The 14,903-nt window shown below is 34.6% G+C and overlaps 1 protein-coding gene across 1 annotated transcript; it reads left to right on the forward strand.

The window, feature by feature from the left end:
* Positions 1 to 318: 318 nt before the first annotated feature.
* LOC150101491 (vitamin D 25-hydroxylase-like) lies at positions 319 to 13,937 on the forward strand. The gene is made up of 3 exons (XM_090400914.1): positions 319 to 690; positions 9,653 to 9,840; positions 13,538 to 13,937. The coding sequence occupies exons 1-3, from the start codon at positions 440 to 442 to the stop codon at positions 13,714 to 13,716; spliced, it is 618 nt and encodes a 205-aa protein (XP_090257040.1). The 5' UTR covers positions 319 to 439; the 3' UTR covers positions 13,717 to 13,937.
* Positions 13,938 to 14,903: the final 966 nt, after the last annotated feature.

The following is a 14,903-nucleotide window of genomic DNA, read 5'->3' on the forward strand; positions in this document are numbered from 1 at the left end:
TATATACTGAAATATAGATGACACTGGTAAGCATCAGTGCCCACATTGGGATTCGAAGCTACTTCCTATTAGCTGGAGACGAAAAGGCAATCTAATCTTCCATATAGGGTTTTTATACACCCCAAAAGAGTGTTTCTTTTTTGGACGCCTTTCACAGAAAAGTTGTAGTTTGGGTTTGCAATTAACGAACAATAAATATCCAGTAGAGAAAAGCATACAGAATCAGCACACGTGGAGCAACAAAAGGAAAGAGTCATAATAGTCATGTAACGTTAAGCAGTCGGAATTAATACATGTGTGTTTGGGAGAACTTGTATGTGCAAAATGGCTTCTTATAATATTCTTTCAGTGCACATTTTTATATTTTGTATTAATCACAAATCATTATCATGTTTTTTGTAATATCACTTTTATGACTTTTTTTTAAATTTTAGAATCAATGATGGTCGGGAATATTTTAGTACTATTTATGGCAGGAATAGAAACGGTTAGTACTACCCTTTTATGGGCTCTTTTTGCAATGGCTGAATATCCCGAAATTCAGCGCCGTGTGCAAGAGGAAATCGATTCTACTCTAGGCATGGACACGATGCCATGTTGGGAAGACCGACTGAGACTTCCATACACGTTTTCAACGTTACTAGAATCGTCACGATGGAGAACAGTTGCTTCGTTGCCCCTGGCAAGATGGTAAGTTGTTTGTTATATTAAATGAACATCAACAGAGTATGTGTAGTACGAGATGTACAGATGGTGTAGAACTGAAGCGCGGACTCCAATTTAAACTTAACTACAGTTTTTGATAGCTCTGTTGTTGTTGTTAGTGTGTAATATTTCAGTCGATCGTTTTTGTATATACCTTTGTACTTGGACACGTGATGAAATTGACTTACCAACGAAACCAGTGGCGTTCTTATTAAACTTCATTCTTAATTAGATTGGTAGTTTAAGTCAATACAATTGACTTAAATATGTTCATAAACCGAGTCAATCTGCATATATATATATAATCGTTCCATATAATCTCTATATATAATCTATTTTAATCGATCAGATGTTGTATGGAACGTTATGAATGACTTGTTAAAATCCAAATAAATATATTATAGCTATTTATTCTATTTCCCTTTTGATTTCTTAAAAAGTAAGCAGATGTTTCATAGCATCGCATCCCATAAGGAAACCACGTTCTGTCAAGTACAGCAAGACATTCCTATCAAGAATATCCAGGATACAATTCTAAATTAATTTTTCCATTACTTTTTCTGTAACACTAAGGGTTATTATGTAGTTGTCATTCGAGTTATGACTTGCAATCGTTAATTAACAAACGTAGAATGTTTAATTAACAAACTTACAATCTTTAATTAACAAACTTACAATCTTTAATTAACAAATCAACAAACTTACATATTTAATTAACAAATCAACAAGTGGGTTATAATCTTTAATTAACAAATCAACAAACTTACAATTTTAATTAACAAATCAAAAAACTTACAATCTTTAATTAACAGTTTTACAAGAAATTTACAGTCTTTAATTAACAGTTTCACAACAAACTTACAATCTTTAACTAAACGTTTTACAAGAAGGCATGTACAACTGCAAGGGCTAGAAGTTGATAGTGCATGGGAGGCAGTTAAGAAGTGTTTGCATGAAGCAATGGCTGACTGTATACCTAGAGTCCGAATAATAAATCAACTAGGGGTTAAATGGATGAATAACACCATTAAGCTTGAGTTGCAAAAAAAGAAACAACTATGGAGGAAATTTAAGGAGAAAGATGACCGGCAGGCACATAAACGGTATAAAGCGGAGGCCAGAAGGGTAACGAGTCTGGCAAGAAAAGCAAAAAAGGATTACGAAAGAACATTGGCCATGCAGGCTAAAGAGAATCCTAAACAGTTTTTTCGATATGCTGCAAGCAAAAGAAAAAATGTATCTGGCAGAATGATTTTAAAGAATGCCGATGGTAGGAAGGTAACCGAATCAGTTGATATAGTGGAGTTACTGAGCGAGCACTTTGCAAGAATATATCATCCAGGTGGTGACATTGCAGAAATCAATGAACCAATAGATTATACGGGAATTGTGGTGAATGAAGTGGAGGTGAGTAGTCTATTGCAAAACCTCAATGTCAGTACATCTGTGGGATTGGATGGTATACCAGCTCGTGTCGTACGTGAAGTGGCTAAAGAATTGTCAGTACCTTTGACCATTTTGTTTAATTTGAGTGTCTGGTCTAGGTTAGTCCCGAGGGGGTGGAACGAGGGGAAAATAGTTCCACTACATAAAGGAGGTTCCAAGACTGCTGTTGTAAATTACCGACCGATTAGTATATCAGGAATCGTTGTCAAGGTCTTGGAGAAATTAGTCAAGAAAAGAATACAGGATTGGATAGATTAAAATTGGATATTGTATGGGGGACAACATGGTTTTGTGAAGGGTAGATCATGCCTCAGTAACTTGCTCACGTTTTATAACACGGTGAGGGCTGAACTCGATAAGGGTAATGGGTTTACAGTGATTCTACTGGATCTTGCTAAGGCCTTTGACAGGATACCACATGGAATTCGAATCAATAAACTGCAGCCTATGGGAATGGATATAGGGTTGGTGAGATGGATCGGAGGCTGGTTGATGGTGAGATACAGAGAGTGGTTTATTCAGGAGTTGAGTCCAAAAGACGGCTTGTGACTAGTGGTGTGCCGCAGGGCTCTGTTCTTGGACCATTACTTTTCAATTTGTTCATCAATGATATAGGAAAGGATCTGAGAGGAAGTGTTCACTTGTTTGCTGATGATGCAAAGTTGGGTAGAGCAATTTTGAGTGCACAGGATGTCAAACGTTTGCAGGATGATTTGGATAGTTTGGAGGACTTGGCTAGGGAAAATGGATGTCAATTTAATGTGGCAAAGCGAAAGGTTATGCATTTTAGGGTGAAAAGATTAGCAGCAGTATATAACGTTGGTGGAACCGTACCCCAGGAGATTGATGAGGCCAGAGATTTGCAGGTGTTGGTGGATAGGGAATTGAAGTTTAGGGGGCACATTGCAAAAGTGGCTAAATCAGCTCATCAAATCACTTGGCTTCTGAAAAATACTTTAAAAAGCAGAGACAAACAAGTTATTGTTCCTCTGTATCGAGCCTTGATAAGACCACATATAGACTATTGTGCCCAGATATGGGGGCCAGAATTTCTTCGTGATGGGGAGGAGGTGGAAAGGATCCAGAGACGAGTGACGAAGATGATAGCAGGTCTGTGGAATGAACCTTATGAGAACAGGTTGAAGATTTATGGGTTGCAAAAATTGGTCGATAGGCAGAAAAAGGGTGATATGATTGAGACATTTAAATTACTGAAGGGTTTCTATAAGATTAATCCAGAAGATATTTTTGAGAACAGGACTGGTGGTGGGAGGACTTGGGGCCATACATGGAAGCTGGGCAAGAAAGTGGTTAGCAGGGGTGCTAGAGCTAGGTGTTTTACTTGGAGAGTGGTGAATGAGTGGAATAAGCTGCCAAAGTCTGTTGTGGGTGCTATGACCGTGCATGAGTTCAAGGCGAGGTATGAGAGATACTGTGTGAATGTCGAATAGTTGTTCCTGACATGATGTTAGGGCCTCCCTCGATGAGTCTGTCGACTCCTTGGAGTTTCCCGTAATAATAATAATAATAATAATAATAATAATAATAATAATAATAATAATAATAATAATAATAATAAAGAAACTTACAATCTTCAGTTAATACTTTAGTTGATGCTAACTGTTATCTACCATTCTAAACAACTGATTTAATAACAACCACTCTTCCAATAGTTTGGTAATATAGCGTATTTCTTTAAGACCTTGATTATTCCTCGTTTATCACGCGTATTAAGAAGTGTACTACTAGAAGTAAAGGTTGTGGTAATAAAAGAAGTAAAAAATAGTAATTATGTTTCTCTATTTTGCATTAATGTTTTTTCCATTATACACTGACTCCTTGTTATTACTTCTTAATTCTCTTCAAGTACCATTTAAGATAGCTTTTAGATAAAATCCGACCTCGTTGCTTATCATTGTTATTCTTACCCTTAATGTTAATCCATTTCAAGGTAAATTGATAGCTGTTGCGAACAATGGTATCAAGTAATTAACGGGTAAATTTTTTCTAAGCGCAGCCGCCTTACCGATAACTGAGATACAAGCTAAACCACGTGAACTGCATGTTGTTACATAATGATGTTTTTGTTACATGTGATGCAGAACATTAACAATGGCAATGAGGATAAATCAAATTATAAAAAGGAAAACGAAGTAAAAAATAAATAAATGCCACATATTACACATTATGCACATAAACCAAAAATATAAACAGCACGACAACATTTAAAAGATGTGACAAAATAAAAACAACACCAGTGTCGATCAAAAACATCGACTGGAGAAGAATGGCGAGGGAAGAAATATCAGAAATATCTTCAGCATCAAGGGACTCCTAGTATAAGGAAATAGATAGAAGAGAGAAGAAAAAATCATCGAGTACCAGGAAGAGAAGAATCACCACTAGTACCATCGACATCAACATTTTTTCTTCTGGTGTTACATTTAATAGCAACAGAAAAAGAGAAGAATAACAAAACAATATTAGGATATCCGAAAATTAAAAAAAAATTGAATGGATAGAGATAAGTTCTCTTATTTTAACCTTATTTGTTATCGGAATTTGAAGAATGTAGAAAATGCAAATTACTGGTTGAAATAAACAAAGAAACTTTTAAAAAAATTCAGCAGAAATATTTCTGCTAGCAGAACTATCAGTGGAAAACAAACACACAGTGAGTTAAAATCCTAAAAAAAGTTATAAAAATTAACACTACATAACTAACTTCAAACAAACCAATAATCTAATATAACAAAGAACTCAAAATACCAAACAAAATGAAAGCAACTGTCAACGCCATGGAAAAACAAACATCCACAGGAATTCTACTTCCAAAACAAGCACATCTACAAATAAATGTGCTGTTATTTGGTTCTTGTTAATGGGAGTTTTGAGTATACTGGATATTTTTAGAATTTTAAACAGTTAGGCTATCTGTCGAGGACCAGTGATCCACAACAGCTAACTAATATGATCATTTAATATCACTGAAAGAGATCCGCGTGGTTAGCCTAGTGGCTTTTCGCTTCGCAACCATATGCCTGGGGAAGGCGTGTCCTGGGCTCGATTCCCATCGCCGACGTGAGGAGCTTAAAGATCTTCCTCAGTCATAGCCAAGTTAGCCGGTATCTTGGGCGTGGACAGCCCCCCCCACCCCAGTTTATCTGGCGTTTTCCATCCCGCAAGCAGGCAAACCGGCCCAATGAACACACACGGATCTACAGCCATAAATACTTAACCCCCCCCCACATGAGGGGCTCAACTCGCCCCAATAGGGACTGGGGAGAAAAGGGAGGAAACTCCATATGAATAAATAAATAAAATAAACAGAAAGAGATGTTTATTTTAAAATTAACCACAAATTACACCAATGTACCCACAGACCTATTCCGAATAAAAATTACTTATAAACATACATACGCACAGATGGCTCACCTAAAAAAAAAGACAATGTACAACCCCACCTTCATCATAACAAATAAATTCCAATTCCTATAAACACACATACAAACTGTAGAAGAAAAAGAAAAACCATTGAAAATTAATATACAACGACAAAAAACAAGAACACAATAACAATCGTATTCCAACAAAATCACTTCGAGTGAGTTTGTTGAAATACGACAGTGAAAGAAAACAAACCATGGCGACTTCAGCAAAAACTCCTTGATTAGTCCCGGGGTATTGTACTCTCATTCAAGCTCTTCGTCCTTTACGTCAGTTATCCTATCTCTGAATTTATATCTCATTCACAGCTTTGCTGCTAACTGTATTCTATTGTCGTCATTCGAAAAGCAGCCCTATAGTACTATAACGACTGAAGCCTCAGTATTTTTCATAACCAATCACTTAATTACCAATCTTCTCATAATTTTCAAATGGGATGAAGACAGCTTTCTGGATTTCAATGGTATTAATGGTATTAAGATACATCGAAAGATGCCCACAAGGAACATTTTACTTCAATACCACTTACGTTTGAAAATGTTCCGATGTCATTTCAAGATTTCTCCTCTTCGACTGACTGCATATCCAGCTTTTCTTGGCACAAACATGTCACAGCCATAGCCTTTTCAGCTTCTAAAAACGTTTAAGAGATGTTCTTTTTTGTTCAAAACATTACTTTTCTTCTGTTGAACTCCTAACACTGTATAAGTCTTAAGTCCTACTAACCTTGGAATATCGTTCGCATACAGTACACAAAGTTTCTGTACTGTGCCATTCTTATTGGTATTTTCATGTGCAATGTTCCGCCGCAATAGATACTGCTATTCTTCCAGTTTCGTCTATAACCACATGAGAACTCGAGAAGGCACTGGCAAAAATCCAAGCACTGTGCAGCGCCAAACATATCTAACAAACTTCCTTTCAGCTTCCTTCATTTCATCCCACACCTTCAACATTCCATGCTTAAAGAAAGACACAAAATTCTGAACATTATGCTCATTAATTTAGCTCATTAATAATTTAAACCACAGAGATTTTTCTTTCGCCTTCTTATATACATTCGTATATAACAACATGATACTATAAAATACACTTTAAAGTTTTTATGACATGTCATAAATGCGATACCCTTTCTATCAGTAGTAGCGGGAATAGCTTCATATATACATCGCTTCAACTGCCGTTACAGTTCCTTAAGTGGAGTTTTCAAATATTTTAAAGACCTCATGGATTTACTCCTTGATGGATTCAAAAGTATTTAAGTTGAGAACATTGCCAACAATCCATTTCCGATATTGATAAACTTATTCCATAAATTAAGAAATCTAAAATCATGCGCAGCACGCGCATACACGAATCGAAATTCAATTAGTTGCCATTAATCTGGCCATGAATTCCTCTCTTTGAAATCTGGACATTATAATAAAAACTTACATTTTTAAATTCTGGATTTCGAAAATCCTCATGTATTCTTTAAAATAACTAGTTTAAATCATTTATTTCTGGTAGCATAAACACTTCTAGTTTTTGTCATTTTCTTACACATAACTTTATGTAAATCAGGTATTCTAGCACCAGGTAAACATAAGTTGAATAATATGTTTGTGATTTATCGTCAATCAAATGTTTCAACCTCTTTTACTATAGAATCGCCATCGTTAATGCTAGTATACATTTCGAGTCTGAATCTCTACGTAGCATACAAAAACGCAAGGAATTCGGACAGATAAAATCCTGCACATTGGATTCATCTATAAAAAGGCAGATAGTTTCACTTAAATGGTCACTAGTGCTATCTACCCGCTTTGAATACCGAAACCCGTATTCCACCAAATCACGTTTAAGTGAATTTGTCGATGATCTAGAATATTCAACCCGTGTTTCTCATATCCACAAGAAATTTTTTACAGCAAAAAAATTTACAGATTTCAGTAAACATGCATTAAATAATCTAATACCTGAATAACCTCCAAGGATTTCTGCCCCAAAATGACGCTTAAATACATTGCTTTCTTCCAGTCTTAGTTTATTTATTTATTTATTTTTATGGAGAACCCATCCAGGATAGGTTGGTTAACCTATAGTTGCGCCAGTACCGTAAATGGACAATAAGAAACTTGTTCACATTTGAAGTTAAAAGCTATGGATTCTATTCCTTCAGAAATCCGAGACGAATCCAGAATGCAGCAGTGGAAGGGATTAGCTTGGTCGGATTGGCGAGAGGGTGGGAAGAATTATTGATGGCAGTCATGGTGAACAACGGTCATTGAAGTATTTTTAGAAGATGCAGGCTGCGTAAACTTAACGCGTGTGAGAAAATGAGTGGAGTAGATTCCTGAGAGAGGGGTTCGTGAAACAATATAACTTCGTGAAACAAAGAATGAGTAAATTGTAAATAACATTCAAGACTCTGACAATTTTAGCAATTAACAAAAATGATACATGATAAGCGCATATTAGAGAATATGTTTATTAAAGAATTATTTGGAACCACTATATGAAAGACAGAAACAAATAATTTTATATTCATTCTTTAGTACGCATATTGCTCAGTAAGACTTGATCTTCATCCATTAATGATCTATAAACCTTAATAGAAATACTGGAATCTAGCATTTAGTCATCCACATATATCTTAATGAAATTATTTCACTAAGGCAGCTGTAAAAATGAAGACTTTCCAGAGTGCTGTATAGATGAATTGAAGGTTCCCAAATAATTAAGCATATCTACCTACATTCATCTGGGTGTAAGGTCGGTTTACATTTCTGAGAATATATATCTCTCATTTTCGCACAAAGTATTAGGATCTTGAAAAGGCGGAGTTGAATTCGTTATTAATAGGCGATAAACTTAAAAGCTTCATAATGAATGCGTTCTTGAATTTGAGTAGTCTAAAGGTTAATAGTTATTGGTGGAAGTTAATCAAGTCGGTTGTTGATTCAACACAGAATCAACATAATTTATATATTGAAAGTTTATTTTCCACTTGGTTAGACTAATAAATTTAGTTTAATCCTTTATTCAAGTGTATTCAAACAAATTTTGCACTTGAAGTATCTTCAGGACTGAGGCAACTCGTTGTAAAGGTGGACCAAACTCTCATCACTCCTTGTTTCAATATCTCCCATAATGCAAAGCACATCTCCTTGCGGACATGTATAATGCATTAAGGGAAGGGCCACTACCCAGACCGGCTTCTACCTTTATTGAGGTCTCGTCAGTGAGAGCCAGACCCAGAAGTGGTGATACTAAGGCAGAAGCAATAGAGAGGTCATATTTACCTATACGAATTGCCAAAAGGTGTCTCACCTTATTATTAAATTACTCTGGATTTAGATGTTGGAAGTTTATTTTTCACTTGGTTAGACTATAATAAATTTAAGTTTAATCCTTTTATCCAAGTGTACGCAAACAAAGTTTGAGCCTGAAGTATCTTCAGGACTGAGGTAACTCGCAGTAAAGGTGGACGAAGATCTCATCACTCCGGGGTAGTATCACCACTTCTGGGTCTGGCTCCCACTGAAGAGACCTCAATAAAGGTCGAAATCGGTCTGGGTAGTGGCCCTTCCCTTAATGCATAGCATTATACATGTCCGCAAGGAGATGTGTTTTGCATTATGGGAGATACTGAGACAAGGAGTGATGAGAGCTTGGTCCACCTTTACTACGAGTTGCCTCAGTCCTGAAGATACTTCAGCCGCAAACCTTGTTTGCTTACACTTGGATAAAGGATTAAACTAAAGTTATTATAATTTATATATATATAAACTGTTTTGATAAACTATCAAAGGTATTTACGAGTATAGTTTATTTTTAATTAATAAAAGGAGAACAATTTCCACATATTTTGTGCTTGCAGGACACTCTTTTGTAGCCACTTTTCTTTAGACCACAAATTTAGTTTACATTCGCAAGTTTCAGAAATGTGATCGGAAATGTACATGGTAGTTTAATTTTATCTCTAATTCCGAAGTATTTAATAATAAAGATGAGCTTTAAAACAGATATTGTCAAATAAAGAATCCTGTTAAATAGTTTAAACATATTTTAGTGCTGCTGAAGACACTACAGTCGCAGGTTATGCAATTCCAAAAGACACAATCATAATCGCCAACTTGTGGGCAATTCATCACGATCCAAACTACTGGGAAAACCCAGATGAATTTAATCCAGACCGATTCCTCTCCGCAGACGGAAAGTCAGTGGAAAAACCAGAATATTTAATACCGTTCTCTATGGGTAAGTAAGAATTCGATGAATTATTTTCCTTTCTTTAATTATCAAACCTACAGAACTACGTTTCATTCTCTTTCATTATTTCCTTCTATTCTTTGGAACAGCTGTAACAGGTTATTCATATATATATATTTAAAATATGGTTACTTTTTTGAAATTTACTAGTTTTTTTTTATAGAGAGAGAGAGAGAGAGAGAAGCTAGAACGTAGATAGTTATAAAAAATGCAGCAGAACTTGACTTTTAAACACTGCTAATAACCAGGAAGCAATGAGAACGACATAATGATATATAGCCATTTCCTTCAGCAGAAAATTAAATCACTTCAGTAAAGCATATTATTGTAAGTGACACTACAATTGCTATTACGTATGCCAGTACTTCATCTCACATTTCGCAGCACACTTCACCTGGTATTACTCGTCGATGCATTTCCTATCCTTCTTGGTAACGATTGATTATTTGTCATGAAAAAACGTTAATTTTTTGCACACTCCTAATCATGTGCTGGGTGATATATGGGAAAAGGAGGCATTACTAAGAATAATCAGGGTTAGGTTTTTGTCTTACAATCTATTAAATAACTCTTTCTCTATGTATCCTGTAAATATATATCAGCAACTTATACATCTATATCATATCCACATTTACATCGTATTAAGTTTTATCTGCAACAAGAAACAGTACCTTAGCTTCCCTCACAGTAATATTGGATTGTACCGATACCATGTTTTTAGTCAAACGTTGTAGTAACCCTTCATATCATCTGCTGCTTTTATAATATCTGTCATGGTATTAATCTTTATATGATTTCTAATATTATATTTTATACCTGTTTGATTGGCCGTATGGATAGCGTTTCAATAGATAAATTCAAAACTCTCTCTCTGTGGACCTGGATGCTTTTTGAATATCTTTACGTGGTGAATGAATTTTATCACCGAGTGCGAGGCACTGATCCTGATTGATGAAGGTCTGAAGTGGCTTGAATAAGGTTTCTTGTTTTCTCAAGAACAGGTTTTTTCGGTTTAGTGTGTCTTTAACCTATTCACAGTACTAATGCGCTACATAGCTACAATCTTTAGGTTGCGACTTCGCATAAACCCCCCCAATCTCCTTATAGCGCATTGATTAATACCATACATCGACGTTTTCCTTTCTTTGACAAGGAAAACTATTCTAGGTAATTGCTTCGCTTCATTCTTCTTGGGTTACTAAACTAGCCTTGTACACTCAGTCATTCCTATTCACTTTTCTCAAATATAACAGGTCACAGAATTGTTAATATACATGTTATACAAGCATTACCCAAATAACCATATTTATGATTGACTATTTGCTCATGTTCCTTCTCTTTATCTCCGTCATTCGCATAATATTATTTTAAGTTGCTATTATACCATCGAATATCGTAGCTATTATTTATTACTTTAGATTATTTTTCATCTGAAGTCTACAAAAATATACATGAGTAATTTTGTAGAAAGTCTTATTCTAGCTCTAAGAATCCACCAACTATTTTGTGTAGTATTATCCCTATGTTTTCCATTTTATTCATTGTCCTACTTATAAAATTATAAGCTATAGTCATTGCCTTCATCGAATTATCTTCAGATATAAAATAAAATAAAGATTATTTCTTTAGCAAAAGTAAGTTGTTACCACAAAGTTTCATGTGCTGTCTATTCAGTTATAAAGTATGATATTCAAAATTACTCCAGAAATATTAATCTTGCTGTAATTCACTGCCTTCTTTCACATTCCTCTTCGTGTCATGGAATTTCTATTACTTTTTTCTCCTGGAACTCTCTATAATTTTTTCCTCTCAGAAACTTCAGGTGTTTTTCTTTTCCTGAAACTTCTGTCACGTCTCCCCCGCCACCCCCATGGAACATTTGTAATTTTCTCCCCTGAAATATCTGTGATTTTCCCCCTAAAACTTATTTTCCTTTCACTGGAACGTCTGTCAATTTTCCCATTAAACGTCTATCACATTTTCTCCATAGAAATCCCCCCACTTTTTTTTCCCACACCCTTTGTGGTACTTATCTCTTTTAACTGAACAAGGCATTACAGAAGTGAGGCTTGAATAAAACAACCAGATTTATTTCTTCGCATATTCGCTACACATTTGAGCTTCTGGTTCTCCACCTTTCAGCAATACGATTACAGTTTTAAAAATTATATTATATAAAACATATTAGAAATATTCCAATTTAATTTCAAGGGAGGGTGGCAGCAAATGATTATAAATAGCTGGATGTTTTTTAAAAATTCATTTGACATCCACAGATACCGTATGGTACACCTGATTACACCGTCACCTTACAGAGTGACGTAACTGCTGAAAAATATGTGGTCGAGTCGCAGGGTATTTTTAAGCAGAAGGAATAAAGCAATCAGAATAATCTATATTCATTTTACTATATAATCATTTGTGGTTGATTTCCACCGTTTCAAGATAGAAGAAAGAGCTTCTTTATCTTAAAATTTTGACCAGAGGGAAGAGACAAAATTTAAGAAGCATTAATAGTGAAAGTAATCAAAATAGTGTGATATTTTCAATAGAAGCTTGTATAAATCGATGGAAATGGTGTCTACACTTCATGGCGCTAGGCCGCCAGAAGAAGGATCCTTTTTGATTCTAATTCCCGACTAAATGAAGTTTTTCTAAGCTTTTCATCAACCGGTTCCCAAGTTAGTCGATCTATTGCACGTGCAAGGTATGTTTTATCTCTCAGAAACTAGTTTTTCACCCTGTAAACTCAAGAAAATCGACTATACGCGTAGAACCCACACTAATTTAAACAGTAAACAGTTCTAGGATTAGGAACCACAAGATGGCGGGACTGGTCAGCGGTCGGTTCGCTGGATAACGTTTATAATTTTTTTTTGTCCAGCTATCCCTGATTGACTACAGGGGGAGAGTGACCTTCCCTTCAGTATCCAAAAGTTGGATGGGGTTAAAACGCGTACTCCCTGTAGGGAATAAAACGCGTTAGCGGATTTATTTATATTTATAAATTTTCAGCATTTCAATGTTAAAAGCCATTAAATAAATTGTCATTTGTAAGAATAATTTCGTTCTATAAAGTGATTAAGAAAATCAACTGCTTTGTTTCATACTATAATTTCGTTCAATAATATACCAAACTTATGCGCGGATTTTTTCTGAGGAGTTTTTTTATGTAGTTTTAGATACAGTAATCAGTTTAAACACAAAAATAAATTAATCAATTAACGGCCTTCTTGGGCCAAAGTTTAACTTATCTACTCTCAAACCAACGGACTAGGGATTCGAATTCCACCTTTTCCATAGATGAATGTGATTACCTGTAGGTGGGAGAATGAATTTTGTGTACAGTGTGAGACCACCGAGACTTGAGACTTGAAGTGGCTGAAAAAATATTAGTGTTTATCAATGGAACATGCAAAAGTAAATAAAAATAAATAAATAAATTATAGAAATATGATTTACGAAAATTTTGGAAATACATTTTTATGAAATGATGTATGAATGTTTATGAATATATGAAAATAAATGTGATTTATGAAAACATTTTGGGATTACAAATGCTTAAAAAATTTAATATTTCGAAATTCATAAATCTGAGAAAACCAAAAAAAAATATGCATCTGTATAAATATACAGTTGTTATAGTGATTCAGTTTGTTAATGATAATTCTCTTTGTATTCATAGGTAAGCGATCATGTCCTGGTGAAAAAGTAGGAATTCGTCAAGGATTTTTATATTTTACAGCTATTTTGCAACGTTTCCACATTAAGCCACCAGAAGGTGCTACTGTTGATTTGGAAGGAATTCCCTACGTAACTTATGTTCCAAAATCGCAGCCAGTTTGTCTCGTAAGAAGAGAATAATCTAGTGCAATATTTATTACGAAATAATTTGATAATTGCAAGGAAATTTAAGCTTTCAGAGACGTTGTATTTTACGTGTGTATTTGCTGTAGTATGAAAGTAACCTATAGATTTTGGGTCGTGTTGTATATACGGGTTAACCTAAAAATGTGATGTTTCTTTATTTTTTCTTTTTCTTTTTTTTATTAAGAGATGTAGTTCAGTTCGAAGAGTAACTCTTGCAGGACCCGTCAGAGGGCACCACTGTATTATATCGTGGAAATGAATGTCCGAAATCAACGAGGTATGAAGTTTGACAGATGTAAGAAATGCAAGAACGGAGGAAAGATTGTGCAAATTACCTTAAGAGATAGAATCCATTTATACCAGGTTATCATAGGTGTATTTGTGATAACCAAGAAACTCATGCCACTGTTTGAAATAAGATGTGAAGCAATTAAAGAAATCATGGATCAATAAGTGCAGTTACTTTCTTATAATTATATATGTGAAAAATGCTGTATGAGAAACTGTTCATAACGTGAACTTTTTCACCAATAAAATACCACAAAACATTTACGAACTTTACAGAAACTTTTATGTTTAAAATTTTTAATTTTAATTTATTTGAATTCTATTTCACTTCCGCTTTGGTACATTTCTTTCAATGATAGAAGAATATTTGGAAGTTAGATCTTGTTTACCTTGAACAATTTTCTAATGTCACCCCTATTGTATTGTACCAGAACAGTACACATTTACTACGTAGAATACATAAAACTAAACTTAACAAAATCAATATTAAATTAAGAAATTGAATTTCTGAGTAGTGTCTCATTACCTCGTATAAACATTTTAACAATTGGTTCAATTTGTATTTTTAAAATATAGTTTTGTATTAATATTTTATGTATCTATTTATATTTTGTAACTAATACATTCTTAAAATTGTACACACACACACACACAGTGGCGCACTCAGGATTTAATCTTGGAGGGAGACGAGTTAAGTAGCTCCCTCTTCCAAGATAAAATACTGAAGTGCCACTGTATATATATATATATATGTAAAAAGTTTTTTACCTTGGGGAAAATATATATATTAAGGATACCAAGTAATTTTATAAACTTGGTTTTTTTATTCCTTCACCCAAGTAAGCAAAACAGTTAAGTTTGCGACTGAACGTAGTTCAAGTCTAAAGGTAGTG

The sequence above is a fragment of the Typopeltis vanoorti genome, chromosome 11 (assembly GCF_054136105.1).
Source record: "Typopeltis vanoorti isolate ZY-2024b chromosome 11, IOZ_Tvanoo_1.0, whole genome shotgun sequence".
NCBI classification, from domain to species: domain Eukaryota; kingdom Metazoa; phylum Arthropoda; class Arachnida; order Uropygi; family Thelyphonidae; genus Typopeltis; species Typopeltis vanoorti.

Bases quoted from the DNA above. Each gene is read 5' to 3' on its own strand.
- LOC150101491 (XM_090400914.1), top strand. From the start codon at position 440: ATGATGGTCGGGAATATTTTAGTACTATTTATGGCAGGAATAGAAACG. The intron at 691-9,652 runs GTAAGTTGTTTG...AACATATTTTAG, and splicing joins TCGTTGCCCCTGGCAAGATG to TGCTGCTGAAGACACTACAG. The intron at 9,841-13,537 runs GTAAGTAAGAAT...TTGTATTCATAG, and splicing joins TTTAATACCGTTCTCTATGG to GTAAGCGATCATGTCCTGGT.